The 14,975-nt window shown below is 36.4% G+C and overlaps 2 protein-coding genes across 10 annotated transcripts; both read right to left on the reverse strand.

The window, feature by feature from the left end:
* Nucleotides 1-38: 38 nt before the first annotated feature.
* On the reverse strand, nt 39-3,332 carry LOC122577982 (cGMP-dependent protein kinase 1-like). The gene is made up of 12 exons (XM_043749771.1): nt 3,220-3,332; nt 2,892-3,091; nt 2,671-2,813; nt 2,456-2,593; nt 2,180-2,349; nt 1,868-2,112; nt 1,448-1,759; nt 991-1,222; nt 814-920; nt 492-731; nt 344-410; nt 39-273 (listed from the first exon to the last, which is right to left on the reverse strand). The coding sequence occupies exons 2-12, from the start codon at nt 3,062-3,064 to the stop codon at nt 178-180; spliced, it is 1,923 nt and encodes a 640-aa protein (XP_043605706.1). The 5' UTR covers nt 3,065-3,091; nt 3,220-3,332; the 3' UTR covers nt 39-177.
* A 262-nt stretch (nt 3,333-3,594) lies between these two features.
* On the reverse strand, nt 3,595-14,790 carry LOC122577979 (cGMP-dependent protein kinase, isozyme 1-like). 9 transcript variants are annotated; one of them, XM_043749765.1, is made up of 15 exons: nt 10,779-10,900; nt 9,597-9,706; nt 8,893-9,044; nt 8,321-8,392; nt 7,587-7,819; nt 7,363-7,505; nt 6,780-6,917; nt 6,523-6,701; nt 5,986-6,233; nt 5,570-5,893; nt 5,051-5,282; nt 4,826-4,932; nt 4,478-4,717; nt 4,196-4,262; nt 3,595-4,110 (listed from the first exon to the last, which is right to left on the reverse strand). In XM_043749765.1, exons 3-15 carry the CDS (start codon nt 8,998-9,000, stop codon nt 4,015-4,017), a joined length of 2,187 nt encoding a protein of 728 aa, XP_043605700.1. In that variant the 5' UTR covers nt 9,001-9,044; nt 9,597-9,706; nt 10,779-10,900; the 3' UTR covers nt 3,595-4,014. The 9 variants fall into 9 exon arrangements, with proteins under 9 accessions (XP_043605700.1, XP_043605697.1, XP_043605698.1 ...); XM_043749762.1 differs by having other exon boundaries at nt 9,597-10,186; nt 10,779-10,802; XM_043749763.1 differs by having other exon boundaries at nt 9,597-10,098; nt 10,779-10,797.
* Between the last annotated feature and the right edge of the window lie 185 nt (nt 14,791-14,975).

Here is a 14,975-nt window from a genome sequence, read left to right on the forward strand (position 1 = left end):
ACTTACAAAAAATTTAACTATATGTTATGCGTTATAATTGACTTTTCATTATTTAAAAATATATTTTTAATACTGTCACAAAATAAAAAGTAAGGGTTAATATATTATTTAATAGTTAGCTTAAATAATAGATACTTTAACATAATATATACAAAGTGAATCGTATAACAAAGATTGTTAGAAATTCGTATCCCAATCGGAATAGTCCATTGGTGCCGATCTGTAATCTGGAGGATATTTATCGAAATTTCTTAAGTCGAGATGATCCCTCACCTGTGAATGAATTAAATAATGAGATTAGCTGTTTCAAAGATATGTAACATTCGGACAATTTCTTATTTACCTTTGGTACAATAGGGGAAGGCATTGTTTGGCTCTGTAACTCCAGCCATTTAAAGTTATGGAACCATCTGAAATTAATTTATATTATGTGAATATTATTATTTAAATTAATAAATACAAATATATTCTATAAATTCGTGAATAAATACCTATGGTTATGAATATCAGTAACACCGTTTCTTAAATAACCAAGTCTTTTATATGGATCATCTTCCAGTAGTGATTTGATAAAATTCTTTGCCGTGTTTTTAATAATGGGCGGTACAAGTATATCCTTAAAGCCACGAAGAATGTTCTTATACACTTCTATATCACTTACATCTTGGAAAGGTGTTCGATTCATTAACATCTCGTACGTAAGAATTCCAAGTGCCCAATAATCAACGGCCCTTTATTAATAAAAAATAATCAATCGCTTTAAGAATTAATTTAAGAGTTAATAAATATGTAAATAAACACGAGAATGCGTACAGATTATAAAGTTTACTTTGAATGATTTCTGGAGCCAAATATTCTGGTGTACCCATAAAAGTCTTCGTCTTATATGGGCCAATTTTTTTACTCGATCCAAAATCAGTCTGTAAATATAGCTGAGTTAATGAATGAATTTATTATCGATTGTTATTTATTTGAAATAAAAGAACTTGCAAGCTTAGCATAGCCTCGACTATCGATTACGATGTTCTCAGGTTTTAAGTCTCTGTAGATGATGCCGAGTGAATGAAGGTGTCGAAGTCCTTCTACGACACAGGCGGTTACGAATCTAGTCGTTGAATTATCGAAACGGCCGTTTCTGTATAAGGCTGTTCTTAAATCTCCGCCTAAACATACTTCCAGTAGCAGATATAGATATCTATTGTCCTTGAAGGTTCTGTATAATCTGCAAGGAATGTAGAATTATGCTTCGCTTAATATATATTAAATCGTTATTCGATGGCAAATATTCTTCAAGTTTTGCATTATAAATTCCAATACAGGCATTAATAAATTAAAGAATCGCTAGATCGAATCTGTTTCTTTCTTAGCTTTCTTTAATTACGTATTCTATGTTCGTTGAAAAAAAAAAGAAATTCGTTTTCACGTTAGAGCAGAGTTGTTAATTTACTTGCAGATAAACGGCGAATTACACAATTTCAAACTATTCTTCTCGTTATACATCATTTTTTGGAAGCCACCCTTTGTGATCATATGCTTGACAATCTTTTTCCTGGCGAAGCTGAGGTTAGGCATCGAGTTGACGACGACCAATTCCACTCTGCCGTAACCTCCAGCTCCGATCGTTCCTTCAAATTCAATATCAGACAGAGTTAAATTCTTGAATTCGTCACTCCAGTCATCCGACTCATTTACACTGTAATATCCTGACCAATCTCTATTTCTGATCGAGTCTAGTCCACCAAGATAATCTAGGAAAGCTCTATAGCATCACACAAAGACACGCTTTATTAACAAATTTATAAATTTCATGATAAACTTTTGTTAATTATTCGTCGTGAAATTATTTGAAAACATTTTAAACGTTTACCTTTTTTCAATCGTGTAACATTCTAATCCAGGGGCCATTGCGATAGCATTCGCCTGTCGACGAGATTCTTCAGAGTCATACAGAGCTTTTTCACCGAAATAGTCACCCTTCTCAAGAATTGTCATTTCCTCTTCCGCGCCACCTGGTTTGTTCTTCGTGATCTTCACGCTACCACCGTTTATAATGTAAAATTTATCTCCTTTGTCGCCTTCTCGAATCACGTACGAATTCGCTGGATAAAATTCCTAAAGCGATACAAAAATAGCGTCTTTTAATTTCAAGTTAGCATTATTGGAACCATTTCACACGCACCACTGTTATAAGGTCGCATATTTTCTGCAGCACCTCCTCCGACAGATCCTTGAATATTTCAATTTGACGAAGAATCTTCAAATTATGCTCCAACGATTCTTCGTTATCTTTTAGCATTACCGTCTGAAACGCCTGTCTTTCCAATACCCATACTTTCGCATTTGTACTCGCTAAAGGAACAAACGAGCGTTTCGACAGTTACAATAAGATATTTTATTAAGTTTGTTAAATGGTTCCTAAAAAATTTTAAGATTTATAGTACAGTTAGTACAATACCATGGATGGAACACAGTCTTTTGGTATTGTACAACAAGGCCAGTTCTCCGAAAGCGACACCAGGACCAAAGTTCTCGTGGCACGTATTGCCTACGTAAACTTCGAAGGTTCCCTCTTCCGAGACGTACATATGCGATCCTGGCACAATCGATCACGATCATTTTTGTAATATTTCGTCGATTAGTATCTTGTCATTTCGAAAGGTAATTACTCACCGACTTCACCTTCGTGAATGATTCGCGTATTGGCTTTCACCTGTTCCGGATACATCACCGATATAAGTTTCTCTATACGCGACTCATCGAGATCTCCGAGGAACTGGTTGTTCAAAATGGCGTTTTTGATCAACTGTTTCGTTCTACAATTTTACATGAAACTTGAGTTTATCGTAATTTCCAATCACTGTCGAAAGAATAGTTTAAAGTTGTTTGTTCACTTTTCATTTTTCTTGAAAACGGTGACTGGTAGATTGGAGGATACGTTTATTTCACCGATCACGCCATGCTTTCTTTGAAGGGACAGTTGTCGGAAGTAAGCGTCGGAATTGCGTCGATCGGATCCAGACGCGCCCATCCGTACACCAGTACGTTTTCCGAAGCATAGACGCATTCTTAATTTTCCGTTTCTTTCTTTCGCCTAGAAAGTAAAATCTTTGTCCTATAGGTGTTTACGTTCGATCGTAGGTCACTCAGTCAAATATATATATATAAACTTAATGTAATTTCAGATTTTTTGAAATAGATGTTAATTCGTGAGAAGTTTACCAATTAGTGTTTAAATGGCCACAAATGAAATGGTTCGAAGAATTAGTGCACAGGATATTGATACTCGACTGATGCTTTGTAGCAACGATAAAGTTGATTGATCTTATCTTGTATGAACGCAGCGATGATCCGCCAGTACTTACGCTATTAGTAGTTTTGTTTGATAAGGCAATTAAAAAATACATTTTTTTCGAGAGTCATCAGAATTTCCTTCGTTCAAATCACTGTATTATCGAATAGCACCTATGTTAATTCAATAAAGTGCGTGTCGTTTCTATTAATTTAAGATACCGTTTATAATGTATATGTGTGTCTGTATTAAAATTCCAATGAAATTTCATGAGAAACGAAAAGGAAATAAATTAGTACCACACATTAACAACTCATGTACCTATAAATTTATTATTAATTATTAATATTAAAATTATCATGGTTAAAATTATTATCGGTCGCAGAGTATCTTTTTGTTCGCTTTCTACTTCTTTTACAAGAATTATATATATTGCTATTACATATTGCTAATTAATTACAGTTTAGTCATAAGATACAAGATTAGTGTCTTCATACATTAGTGTCTTCGAATGCAGGAAACATACATAGGAAATTACACATCTATAATATACGAATCGATTAAAGATAACGATAATCTCTTTGCTATCGGTATACTTTTATTGTGGGGTATTGAAAACATTATTTTTGTCCTTCATGTTCACTTTTTCTATCATTTCATGACTCTTATCAAACGTTTAATGGAGAAATCATGTACAGCTTAGATTATCGTGCGATTTTTCCTGCTTAGAAGCTCGCGTCCCATCCAGAGAACTCGTCCGGTGGAACATTACGGTCTGGCGGATACTTTTCGAAATTCCTCGTATCGGTCGGATTTCGTATCTAGGATTTTATAAAAGAGAATAAGTGGTGAGTTTATTTAAAAATTAATATATTTGTAATAATGCGTAAAATAGATTTTACGTACTGTTGGAACGATTGGCGCTGGCAAGGTTAATTTCTGCAAGGCTTGCCAATTAAATCCATTGAACCATCTATAAAAATGTTATTTCGTTAAAAAAGCCTATATTTTCTATTCGAAGAAACGCGATAAACAATCTATTCAAAGATCTAGTTCTACGAAACGAGGAAATTCTACTCAAGCGTTTAAATAAACTCTGCTTAAAAATATATTTGTATAAATAGAAACTTTAGTTAGTGTGTTCTAATTGAATTTATTTAAAATGAATTATTTAATTAATAAACTTACTTGTGATCTCGAATATCTTGGATGCCATTTCTTTGGTAGCCAAGACGTTCAGAAGGACTTAGACGAAGAAGCTTCTTGATGATACTGCTGGCGTTTCTGCTAATGGAATTAGGTATTCCGACCACTTCGATACCTTTCAGAATCTTGTTGTAAATGGACATATGATCAGAACCTCGGAATGGTGGCTTACCGATTAGTAGCTCGTGAGTTAAAATCCCGAGAGCCCAGTAATCCACCGCCCTTTGAATAAATTAAACTTATCTTGAAGTCACTTTCGTTATTTTATTTCAAACTGATCCAGCGTATCTTTGTAGAATATTTTACGTTTACTATTTGTTAATTATTTACCTATCGTGTCCCTTGTTCAAAATAATTTCTGGCGCCACGTACTCGGGCGTACCAGCGAAGGTCCACGTTTTCGATGGCCCGATCTTTTTACTGAAGCCGAAGTCAACCTGGAAAATGTGTACAAAGTAGCGTTTTATCTATTTTCTTGTAAACAGAGTCAAGCTATTGACGATCGACTTTCCTCAAACTGTTATCGCTTACTAGTGATTATCAGATCGAACTTACTAGTTTCAAGTATCCACGAGCGTCGAGCATAAGATTCTCTGGCTTTAGATCACGATAAATAATGTTCATCGAATGAAGATGATCCAAAGCTTCCACCACGCATCCTACCATGAATTGTGTAGTTGACTCATCGAAGAATCGTCTTCTTTGGAGAGTTGTCCACACGTCTCCACCTAGAGAGACTTCCATCAGGAAATATACGTATTTCCGGTCCTTGTACGTTTGGTAGAGCCTGAATGAAAGGAACGAAAATTATATTTCTGAATTATCGTGCAAGAAATTTCTGTTTGATTAATAGAACGCTGATATCTATGCAAATTGATATTTTAGCAAAGATTTGCCTCACCCACTAGATATTATAAAGTAGATAAATTAATACTATAAATTACACGTATTATACAATGCTTTACTTTGCATTACTATATACATTTTATATTGAACACTCTATATACTACGTACATTCTTTCATTTTTATAAATCCGCGGTTTATCAATTGATAAGATTCTTTTTGGTACTGACTTGCATATGAATGGAGAATCACAGGCTTGCATAATGTGTTTCTCGTTCAGCACGTGTTCCTGTTGCTGCTGTTCGACCATCACCTTCTTCTTCAGCCTCTTGAGAGCAAAACTCTTCTGAGGGTCTGACTTTAAAATGACTAATTCCACTCTGCCGAACCCTCCAACTCCTAGCGTTGCTTTGGTCTCTAAATCGGCCAAAGTGACTTTCGAATACTCGCTAGTCCACTTCTTCAGCGTCAGCGATTGTTTCTGTTTTCCGTATTCCGCTAACCAATCCTTGTTTCGTATTTCGTCAAGACCACCCAAATAATTCAGGAAGGAACTGGAGTGTAATGTTATTTAAAAGTGCATGAATATTTCCTGAGAACTCACGAGACGAGAAATTTTATCGTTACTGATTTATGTATAACTCACTGTTGGTCCAAAGTTAAACACTCGACACCAGGTGCCAGTGCAATGACGTTGGCGTGTCGACGATTTTCACCGGTGTCGTCATAAAGGGCTATTTCTCCAAAGTATTGACCCTTTCCAAGGACCACTAGCTCTTCTTCGTCACCATCCTCGGTGTCTTTTGTTATTCTAACGTTTCCACCGCTGATTATGAAAAATTTGTCACCTTTCTCTCCTTGTGTAACTATTTTTGCTCCAGCAGGATAAAATTCCTATCGGGAAGACATATAAACTTCTTACATTCAGAACCAGAGTTGCATTCGGATAGTCATCAATAAATTGCAGATTTTTATACGATTTTATATCTTTGTGAACGTAAATAGAATCTAAACAGACATTAGGTTTCATTCGCTACATATTACAATGAATACTTTGCTTTGGATATTTCAGATACTTTTGCCATATTACGCTCATTCCGTGTATCTTTGCACTCTTAAATTTCCTATAAACACATAAACGTCCACGGTCTAACTATTAGAAATACAAAATGTATGTATTTACCACGCGGAGAAGATCGGAGATCTTAGCGAGGACGTGATCCTTTGGCTCGGGCAATTTTTGGAGAACAGAAACTTGTTTAAGGAATCGAATGTTTCCTTCCAGCCTTTTCTGCGTTGTGTCAATCATCACGGTGAGAAACACGGATCGGTCGAGGACCCATACCTTTCCACCTTTCTTTACTGAAAGTTAAACGTGACTTCTTTCAATAGAAAATACAGTTATTAATTGTTTTATAATATAATCTACTATATATTTACCGCTGATGGATCGAAGTCTCTTGGTGTTGTATAACAAAGCAATTTCTCCGAACGCGACGCCAGGACCAAAACTTCTTTGGAAATTGTTGCCCTCGTAGATATCGAACTCTCCTTCCGCTGACACGTACAGGTGCGATCCTAAATTATACATTAAGAAATGAATTTAGAAAAGCGATATTAATACTTAACTCGTGTAAATATTTCACATTTATTTCGTTTGAAGTTAACTTATTCAATCGTGTTATCAGTTTATCAAATCGTACGAAGGATCTTTATTTTCTATGTAAATTTACCTATCACTGGATTGTGAATTGTTATGCATTCGTTGAAAATTCGAAGAAAAAATTCTCGGAATGCGCATAATATGCAAAAATATGTAAAACATCCGAAGAATAGATTTCATTTTTTTCAAACTGTATCTTCACACAAATATGTATTTGCATAAATGTCTGTAATCTAATTATTCCATAGATAGGTAAGAAAGTTTTTCGCTTTAAAGTGAAATATTCGACGTTCGTGATAAGAATAATTCAGCTATTGTTAGACGACAACCAATATAGAAAAAGAAATATTATAATTTTACCCATATCTCCTTCTCGAATTACTAAGGTGTTCGGTGGTATATGTTTCGGGTACATGGCATCGACTAACGCTTCCACCTGATTTTCCTCAAGGTTGCCAAGAAATTCGTTCTCCAAAATGGCCTTTGTAATCTGTTGTTTACTCCTATAGGGAACAAACGAAATATATGTAGAAAATGTATCATTATTTGGAATAGTTCGTTCAATTATTTTTTCTTTAAATTACTTTTCGTCCTTTTCGTAAACAGGAGTTGGCTCAGAGAGTGGCGTTGGAGTTTTGCCGATAATACCGCCTCTGGGATTCGCAGGTTGATCGGAACCATCCGAAGTTCTGACAGAATCCTGTTCGTTCTCATTGTGATTTTGTTGTGGTGGCAATGGTGCCCTACTTTTTCCATGGGTCTGTACAGGTGGGCCGATTCCATTAGATATTACCGTAGTACCAGGTAAAGGTCGTATCTGTATTAGAAATAAAATTTCCTTGTTGAATTAACCATTTCCTATGATTTATCGATTGAAGCGATTATTTAAATTGATTTGTCGATTAATTCTTTTTAACATTCTGCTATTTTCTAACGTGCCTTTTACCTCAATTTTATACAATGAATATCTTGTTACGAATATGATATATAAACATTGGTGACATGTATGTTTGTTTTAGAATTGTTAAACTTTCCTACATCTGTCTTTACGTTACTGATTCTTATGAAATTTCAATTTGTTAATTAGTACCTGTTAGCTCTCACGAAACCATAATATGTACATACTCTATTTGCCTAATGTCCTCTTAGAGATAAAGAAATCAAAACAGGTATATCTATTTAAAGATGTTTGAACCTTCTTAAGAATATTTTTGTGTCATTGGTTTTTACGAAAATCTTACGCGTTCGTTAATTAGTACTCGTTGACTTACGAAATGATGTACTTTGCATAATCGGAAAGATATTTTTAAATACTCACAACGCCATGAGTCAGATCTGGTTCACCAGATTCTTTGTAGCTCGTTACCACTGGGCTCTTCGCATTTTGGTTCTATAAACGAAGAAATTAAGGAATCAAAAAATTATTTGCTTCGTACAGAGTGATTCTCTTACTACAGGCCTCAAAGAACAAACTACCGATTGGCTGTATATACAGTGGCTATTTCGCGGATTTTCTAACGAAGCCTTTTCTTTTTTATCAGACTCTACGTTTCATTTTCATAGCGTCCAATTTTTGTAATCGTATGACCCCTATATTGTACGAAATTTAACGTAGTTGCACCCAATTAATTAATACGTAAATGCTATGATAAAATACAATGATATTCAAATATCTTTTGTAGCCACTGTATATGATAATGCCTGTGTTGCGTATGTGTGATTAGTTCGAAGTTATTCTTATCTTCGTAATCTTATTTCCAGACAGTTCCCACATATGCATACGTGCAACGATCAGGCCAATTGTGGCTGTTTCTTTCGGGACGACTAGCGAGAGAATCGTATGGCATAAAACTATGGTGCAGTCCTTGTTTGGAAAATGTTCAAACTTACTAAGGTCGTGCTGTTCACATTGTTCGACTCATTCCCAGACAGAGAGACAAGATTGATGCTGCCCCTCTGTCCCAGGATACTTGGCTTTGGGAAGCACGGGAACTTCATACTTTGTTCATCCACAGCATGACGGAAACACACTCTTTTAACTTCTGAAAGGCAAAGCATAGTTTCAATTTCGCAGTAAATTCGTTTATGTAGAAATATTTTGTCTTTGATCGACGCGTTGATCGAGGCAATTGTCTTATCTGGTTCCAATTTCTTGCCGACGTTAATTAAGATAACATCACTTATCGTTTCCGTAAGCTCTGATCAAGAGCGATGCGCTTTATTATAACGCTCTTGATTATAAATATTATCTTGTCGCGACTTTTTAAACAAGCGCAAATAGCGATGAAACTACATCTTCGCCTTTTATATCGTTACCATTAAGGACCAAGCAGTAGATAATGTGCAAAAGTTGCGTAAAGTATTTGAAAACATAAATGACGTAAGTTATTCTTTTATAGAGTTACAAGAATATTATTAGAATTACGAAAGATTATTACACGAACCGTTGATACAGAAATAACTTTTCTTTCTTTGCTTACAATGTCAGTTCGATAGAATTCAATAATGTAAATTGATTAGAAAAACGTTAGATGTAAAGCGTCGCGTCGCGTTAGCGTTCATTTTAGTTCTTAATAGTTTAAATAAAAACTTACCAAATATAGTAGGAAAATTTTAGTTGAAACTCAACTATTAACTATCGATAATCACAATTTACAGATGTTTTGCCAAGATCTACTATCGAGATCGTCGACTCCCGTAAAAGCTACCGTCAAACAAAAAGTTTTTACGCCAGACGATCACGAGCACGTGGTTTAGCTGATCACATGCTTATGCTAATGATCTTTGATGCACGATATATCGTATGCTGACGTCACGACCTATTAGCACGTTCTCACGATGTGGATATTCTCGTTTCAAGGTACGATCTTTTGGATGGTTTCCATTGTTAACAAATTTTCGCATCAACTAGAGCATATTCGATCTCCATTTCATTGCCGTCTCGAATACGAATGTCGAGAGTGTTTTATCGTTCCATCTATCTTTTGATTTTGTACTCGAATGGAATGTTGTCTTATGTAATCAAATTCGATAATTTTCGGACTGTGCCTAATCGCACGATACCAGTAATAATACGAGTAATCGTTCAGTCCGAGCCTGAAATTTAATAAGTTGATGTTATCGCGATCTTGATGTTCATTTTCGCTCGTCATAATTCAGCTTAGTCAACAAGAAAGTTGTACACCTGTGAAAAATTAGGTAAGCTCGTTTGTAACTCTAAACGCAACGATTATTCTCCGATATTATATGAGAAAGTTCGAAAAATGAGGGCGGATTAATTGAAGTCTTTGTTTGATCGTATCTTGAAATGCTAACGTAATCTCGTTACAAAGAGTAACGTCGGTTTATACTATATTAAGAGACCGATAAGGGTGTTTGATTAGTCATACGAGGATCTGGCCAAATGTTATTTATGCCGTGTTTGTCGAGCACGTGGTTGTGCATCCTTGCTAGTTGTCATGTTTTTTCAATAATCTCGGCTGTTTAAAAAATTATTCTCCAAAAAAAAAAAAAAAGAAAAGAAAATACTCAATTTATAATTTCGATGTAACAGGTTGATCATTATACATAGATCAGCAGAAATCACGTGTTCGACTGGAGGAAAAACGTCAATCTTCGTAGCAACTTCAACTGCGAGTAAATTTCGTTCTGCGTTGGCTTCCTCGTCATAAATCAAAAGTAAGAGATTATCTCGAAAGAACCGTCCAGTTGGCGACTCGGCGAGGGTGAGGATCAGCATAGGAAGCAGGGAAACAAAGCGAAACGAAAGAGATTACCATCGAAAGTTGGCTGGTTCGAGCTCACGCGAGTATACGTAACGCCACGAAACGATCGCCGAAGCAGCGAGGAACTAGAAAATCGTCTCTTTCCGTGGCAGATCCTATCTAACTGCGGCACCACGTTCGTTTCGCGTAGCATTTCCTGCTTCGTTAGAAGTCGAGCTATTAACTCGAAGAAGCGATCGAAGTCGTTCGTCTTTTTTTCCTTTCAGTCGACCATTGTTTCCCTGTTTTGTCTCTTTGTGTCTATTCTTTTTTTCTTCTTTTTTACGTAATCACGAGGACGTTCCACCACAAGCACGCGCGCGTTGACGTTTCGCAATTTTTCTTGCACAATGCTCTCGCGAATGTTACTCGTTAAGTCCGTTGGAATGAAAAGCATGCGACCGATGATCGTGGTCTAAGTTAACAATGAAAATATCACAGGTATTTTTTATTCCTCTGCGATGTTATTTTGCCACGATTACGCAAGATCAAATATCTTTCACGTCCAGGCACGTCCATTGGAATTGTAAACGATTTAGAGCTTTTTCTAATTCCTTTTTTCATTGGAAATTGGTATGTGTATGTAGGTGACTTAGATCCGTGACAGTCATGTGCGTAATGTGTAACGTTCGTATTAGTAGATGGTAGAGTAGCTGATGCTAATATTGATAGAAATGAGTAAATAATAGCGGAATGAGAAGTGTTAATAATACCGGTTGGATCTCGCGACGTTGGAAATATTGAAAACAACGAGAACTTTTTAAACTTCGTCGTTATCAGTACCTTTAATTCCTGCTCGTTTTCCATTTCGAGCTAATTACCTTATCTCGTCAATGTCAAGTGATTTTTCCATTGCCAGTAGTAATTGCAACGACATGCGCGTTATTTAGCGAGTATTTCGTAAAAGCTACAACGGAATAAAGAGAGTGGAACATTTTTCTCTTTCGAGACTGTATTTGGTCAAATTATTGTCAAGCAAAGTTGTCTCTGTCGGTTTACCTACAGATGACAAATATTTTATGTTGACCAAATCCTTCGAACATTCCATTCGCAACATCCATGATATCGTTAACGATATTTTCCAGACTGTTAAAACAAACTCAAACAACATTACTCTTTTTCGTATTCATCGAGAAACGAAGCTTCGTAGCGTACATGTACATGCATACACGGTCTTGTTTAATTCTGTAATTAATGTACACTGTTCGCTGTTATGATTCGTTAAGTTTCGTTCACGCTTACGAATAAATCTGCGTGCCTATCTCGAGATTGAAGAGGTCTATATTAACGAAATATCGTTGAAGTACTGTTTTAATTGTGTTTCGCGCTTAATCAACCGCTGCGACAAGCACAATTAACTCGAGTGTAATCGTTCCACACGTGCTTCTCAGTGTGTGTTCTCCCTCTTAAGACGTCACCTCTGATTCCGTCTTACACACTTTGTTAAATATTCCACGGTTATTTTTGCACTCCGCCAATATTTTCGTCGTGTTATCGTGTTTGATTTTCCTTTAGTTACCCTGTTTGCTTTGTCATCTCGTGATTCTGTTACGCCCGAATTTATACGAGAACAATGGAATTAGTAAAAGGTGAATCAAAACATTTCTCTCGTTTTAATCTAATCAACGGACTTTAAAATCAATCGCCGATCGATCATTCTTCGATCGTTACTGTTTTTGACTCTCGATTCTTTCACATTTGAATTCAGAAAACGTTATCTCATATATATGTATGAAAGTTAATATTTAATTGTACAACGAAATTACTCAATCAGATGCAATATTTGTTTTTTTACAACGTCATGCGAGACAGAAATGCAGCAACCTTATCTGTCATCTGACGTTGCTCGCATTATACTGCAATTGATTTAACAGACACAACCGAGTCAATTTTATCTCACGATTAATGTTCCTCTGTCTGATCGATTAGATCTTAAGATAAACTCTTCCAAACAGGAGAGTTCGCCCTTATGGATATATTCATATAATATGTACATAGTCTCGTCTTTTTCTTCGTTCCTATAAAAATTGTCGACGTCTTCGTAACGTGGACGTTAAATGGAGAAACTCACCTTTCAGATTTAACGTGGAAGACGCGACCGAGAGACGAGAAAACTTGCCAAGAAACGAAAATTCTTGCTAAAAACTAGTTCGTTCAATGGTTAAGAACGTAACTTTGCTCGACGTGTCAAATAACGAAATAAATGATTTTCTGAGGAACGATGAGCTGCACTCCGTGAATTCGCGCATAAAACTGATATCTCAAGTTCGACAAAGACGCAGAAATCTTATCTAGCCGATAACAAAGAGACGCAGTGTCAACAGGCAGGTACACATACGGCCATGTCTTATCTAATGAATTCTATTCTCTTTTCATTAATAAGGCTGGTATGTCCGCTTTTTCTTTTTCAGATGGAGAGGGGATGGTTCTGTACTTTGTAACCGTGATCTCTCTGAAACTCCAATAGAAAAGGATTTTTGAGTTCTCTTCCTTGTTCGTTTTCTGGATCGCGAGAATAACCGTTGTTTTATCTTTCTTCTTTTCTTCCTAATTTCTCTTTAGTTTTTAACATACTCAAGCGAATTTTTGAACTGAAAAGAATGAAAATTGTTTAAGCTTCCTTCTTCATTACATTTTTAACCGATTACGAATTGTAAAAAACGGAATTATTTCATTGTATTCACGATAATATGGGCTCGCTAATGCCGAAAGTGATTACATGCATGCAACGAGCGGTTTCAAAGTCTCTGAATAGAATAAAATTAATCGACGATCGATTCTATTGAGGCTACTATCGGTAGACTTGAATTTATCGGTTGTTCATAGTTGGCACGATCACCGTATACAAAAATCCGTCATATTTAAAATTCAAATAAAAAAAAAAAGAATGGAAAGCAAAGAAAATAGTTAATTATCCGCGAATAAGAAATTTAATGCGAACATATTCATCTTCGAAATGAACTCTTTATACAGTTTTCTATGGCCGTGTCCCTGAATATACCGATAGTCACCCGTTTTCTTATTTTATCGTTGAAATGGCCTCTTATCGCTCAGTTCGGTGCCTTTATCGCTTCTCATCTATCGGACGTTCCCTTTTTCCTATTTTCTCGCTTTTTTCGTGTCACACTTTCCTATACGACCACAACGAACCAAGTGTTTCGACAAGATCTTCGATTCCCCCACCTGCCTTACGTGGTTTGTGACGTGTCAAATGAAAATCATATCATTTGCAAGAACTCGTTCTTTTCAACGATCATGGTAGATCGTGAATTACAAAAACTTGTAAAAGCATCTGGCAGTTATGGAAAAAACTTACGGTACTCGTTCCACGATGAATCATCGGCCAGGTAAAACCTTTCCTGCTCCATTTCTTCCGCGAGCTCGACGTGACAACAATTATTATTAACAGATATCAGCCTCTATCGAGCAAGTAAATCGTGCTTGTCAACACGAATTTCGCGACTCACGTGAACGAGGAATGCTCCGAATCTCCGATCTAATCTCGGCGGGAGAACCCGTTGCACGATCGACAAACACGTAAACAACGTTAATCAAGCATACTCACGTTCAAATACGTCTGCTCCCTTACGGCTTATTCTCCTGCGAAGGTTTACAAAACTATGGAACACCGGCTGCACTGGCCACTTTCGAGATTCATTGTCCGTTACCAGCTACGATCTCGCGTGGATCGATTATTCACGATAATTAGAAAGCCTCTGCTTAGACACGAAACTTAGAGGCGAACGTGCGCTTTCATTTTTCTCACGCGTTAATTTCTACTTCGCGCGATTCTCCTTTTTAAGCTTCAAAAATGAGAGAGATCAAGTGTTTGTCACTGATTTTGAAAAATATGAAAATTTCCCATAGAATATCTAAACGCGTGAAGTTTCGTTGACATTATGATCGAAATAGGACAGACAAGGGGATAGTTTCGAGTCGATGGTAGAGGAGGAGTGGAACGAATTCGACCAACTTTCGTTAGCGGACTCGCGGTCTTATCGACAGGCCGTTCTCAATGCCACTAGTTGAAAAATACGCGCTCATTTTCCATCGCTGTCAAACAGTGGGGGTATTGGTAATTATTATCGTTGGCTACCTTATCCGCACGTAATATATGCCGCCAGTGATTATATATTCGAGTATACGTAGATACGGCATGGTTCGAGCGGAAAAACCGATACCACGGAAATAGCCCGAGAAAGTACATTT

Source organism: Bombus pyrosoma, linkage group LG3 (assembly GCF_014825855.1).
Source record: "Bombus pyrosoma isolate SC7728 linkage group LG3, ASM1482585v1, whole genome shotgun sequence".
In the NCBI taxonomy this organism is placed as follows: Eukaryota; Metazoa; Arthropoda; class Insecta; order Hymenoptera; family Apidae; genus Bombus; species Bombus pyrosoma.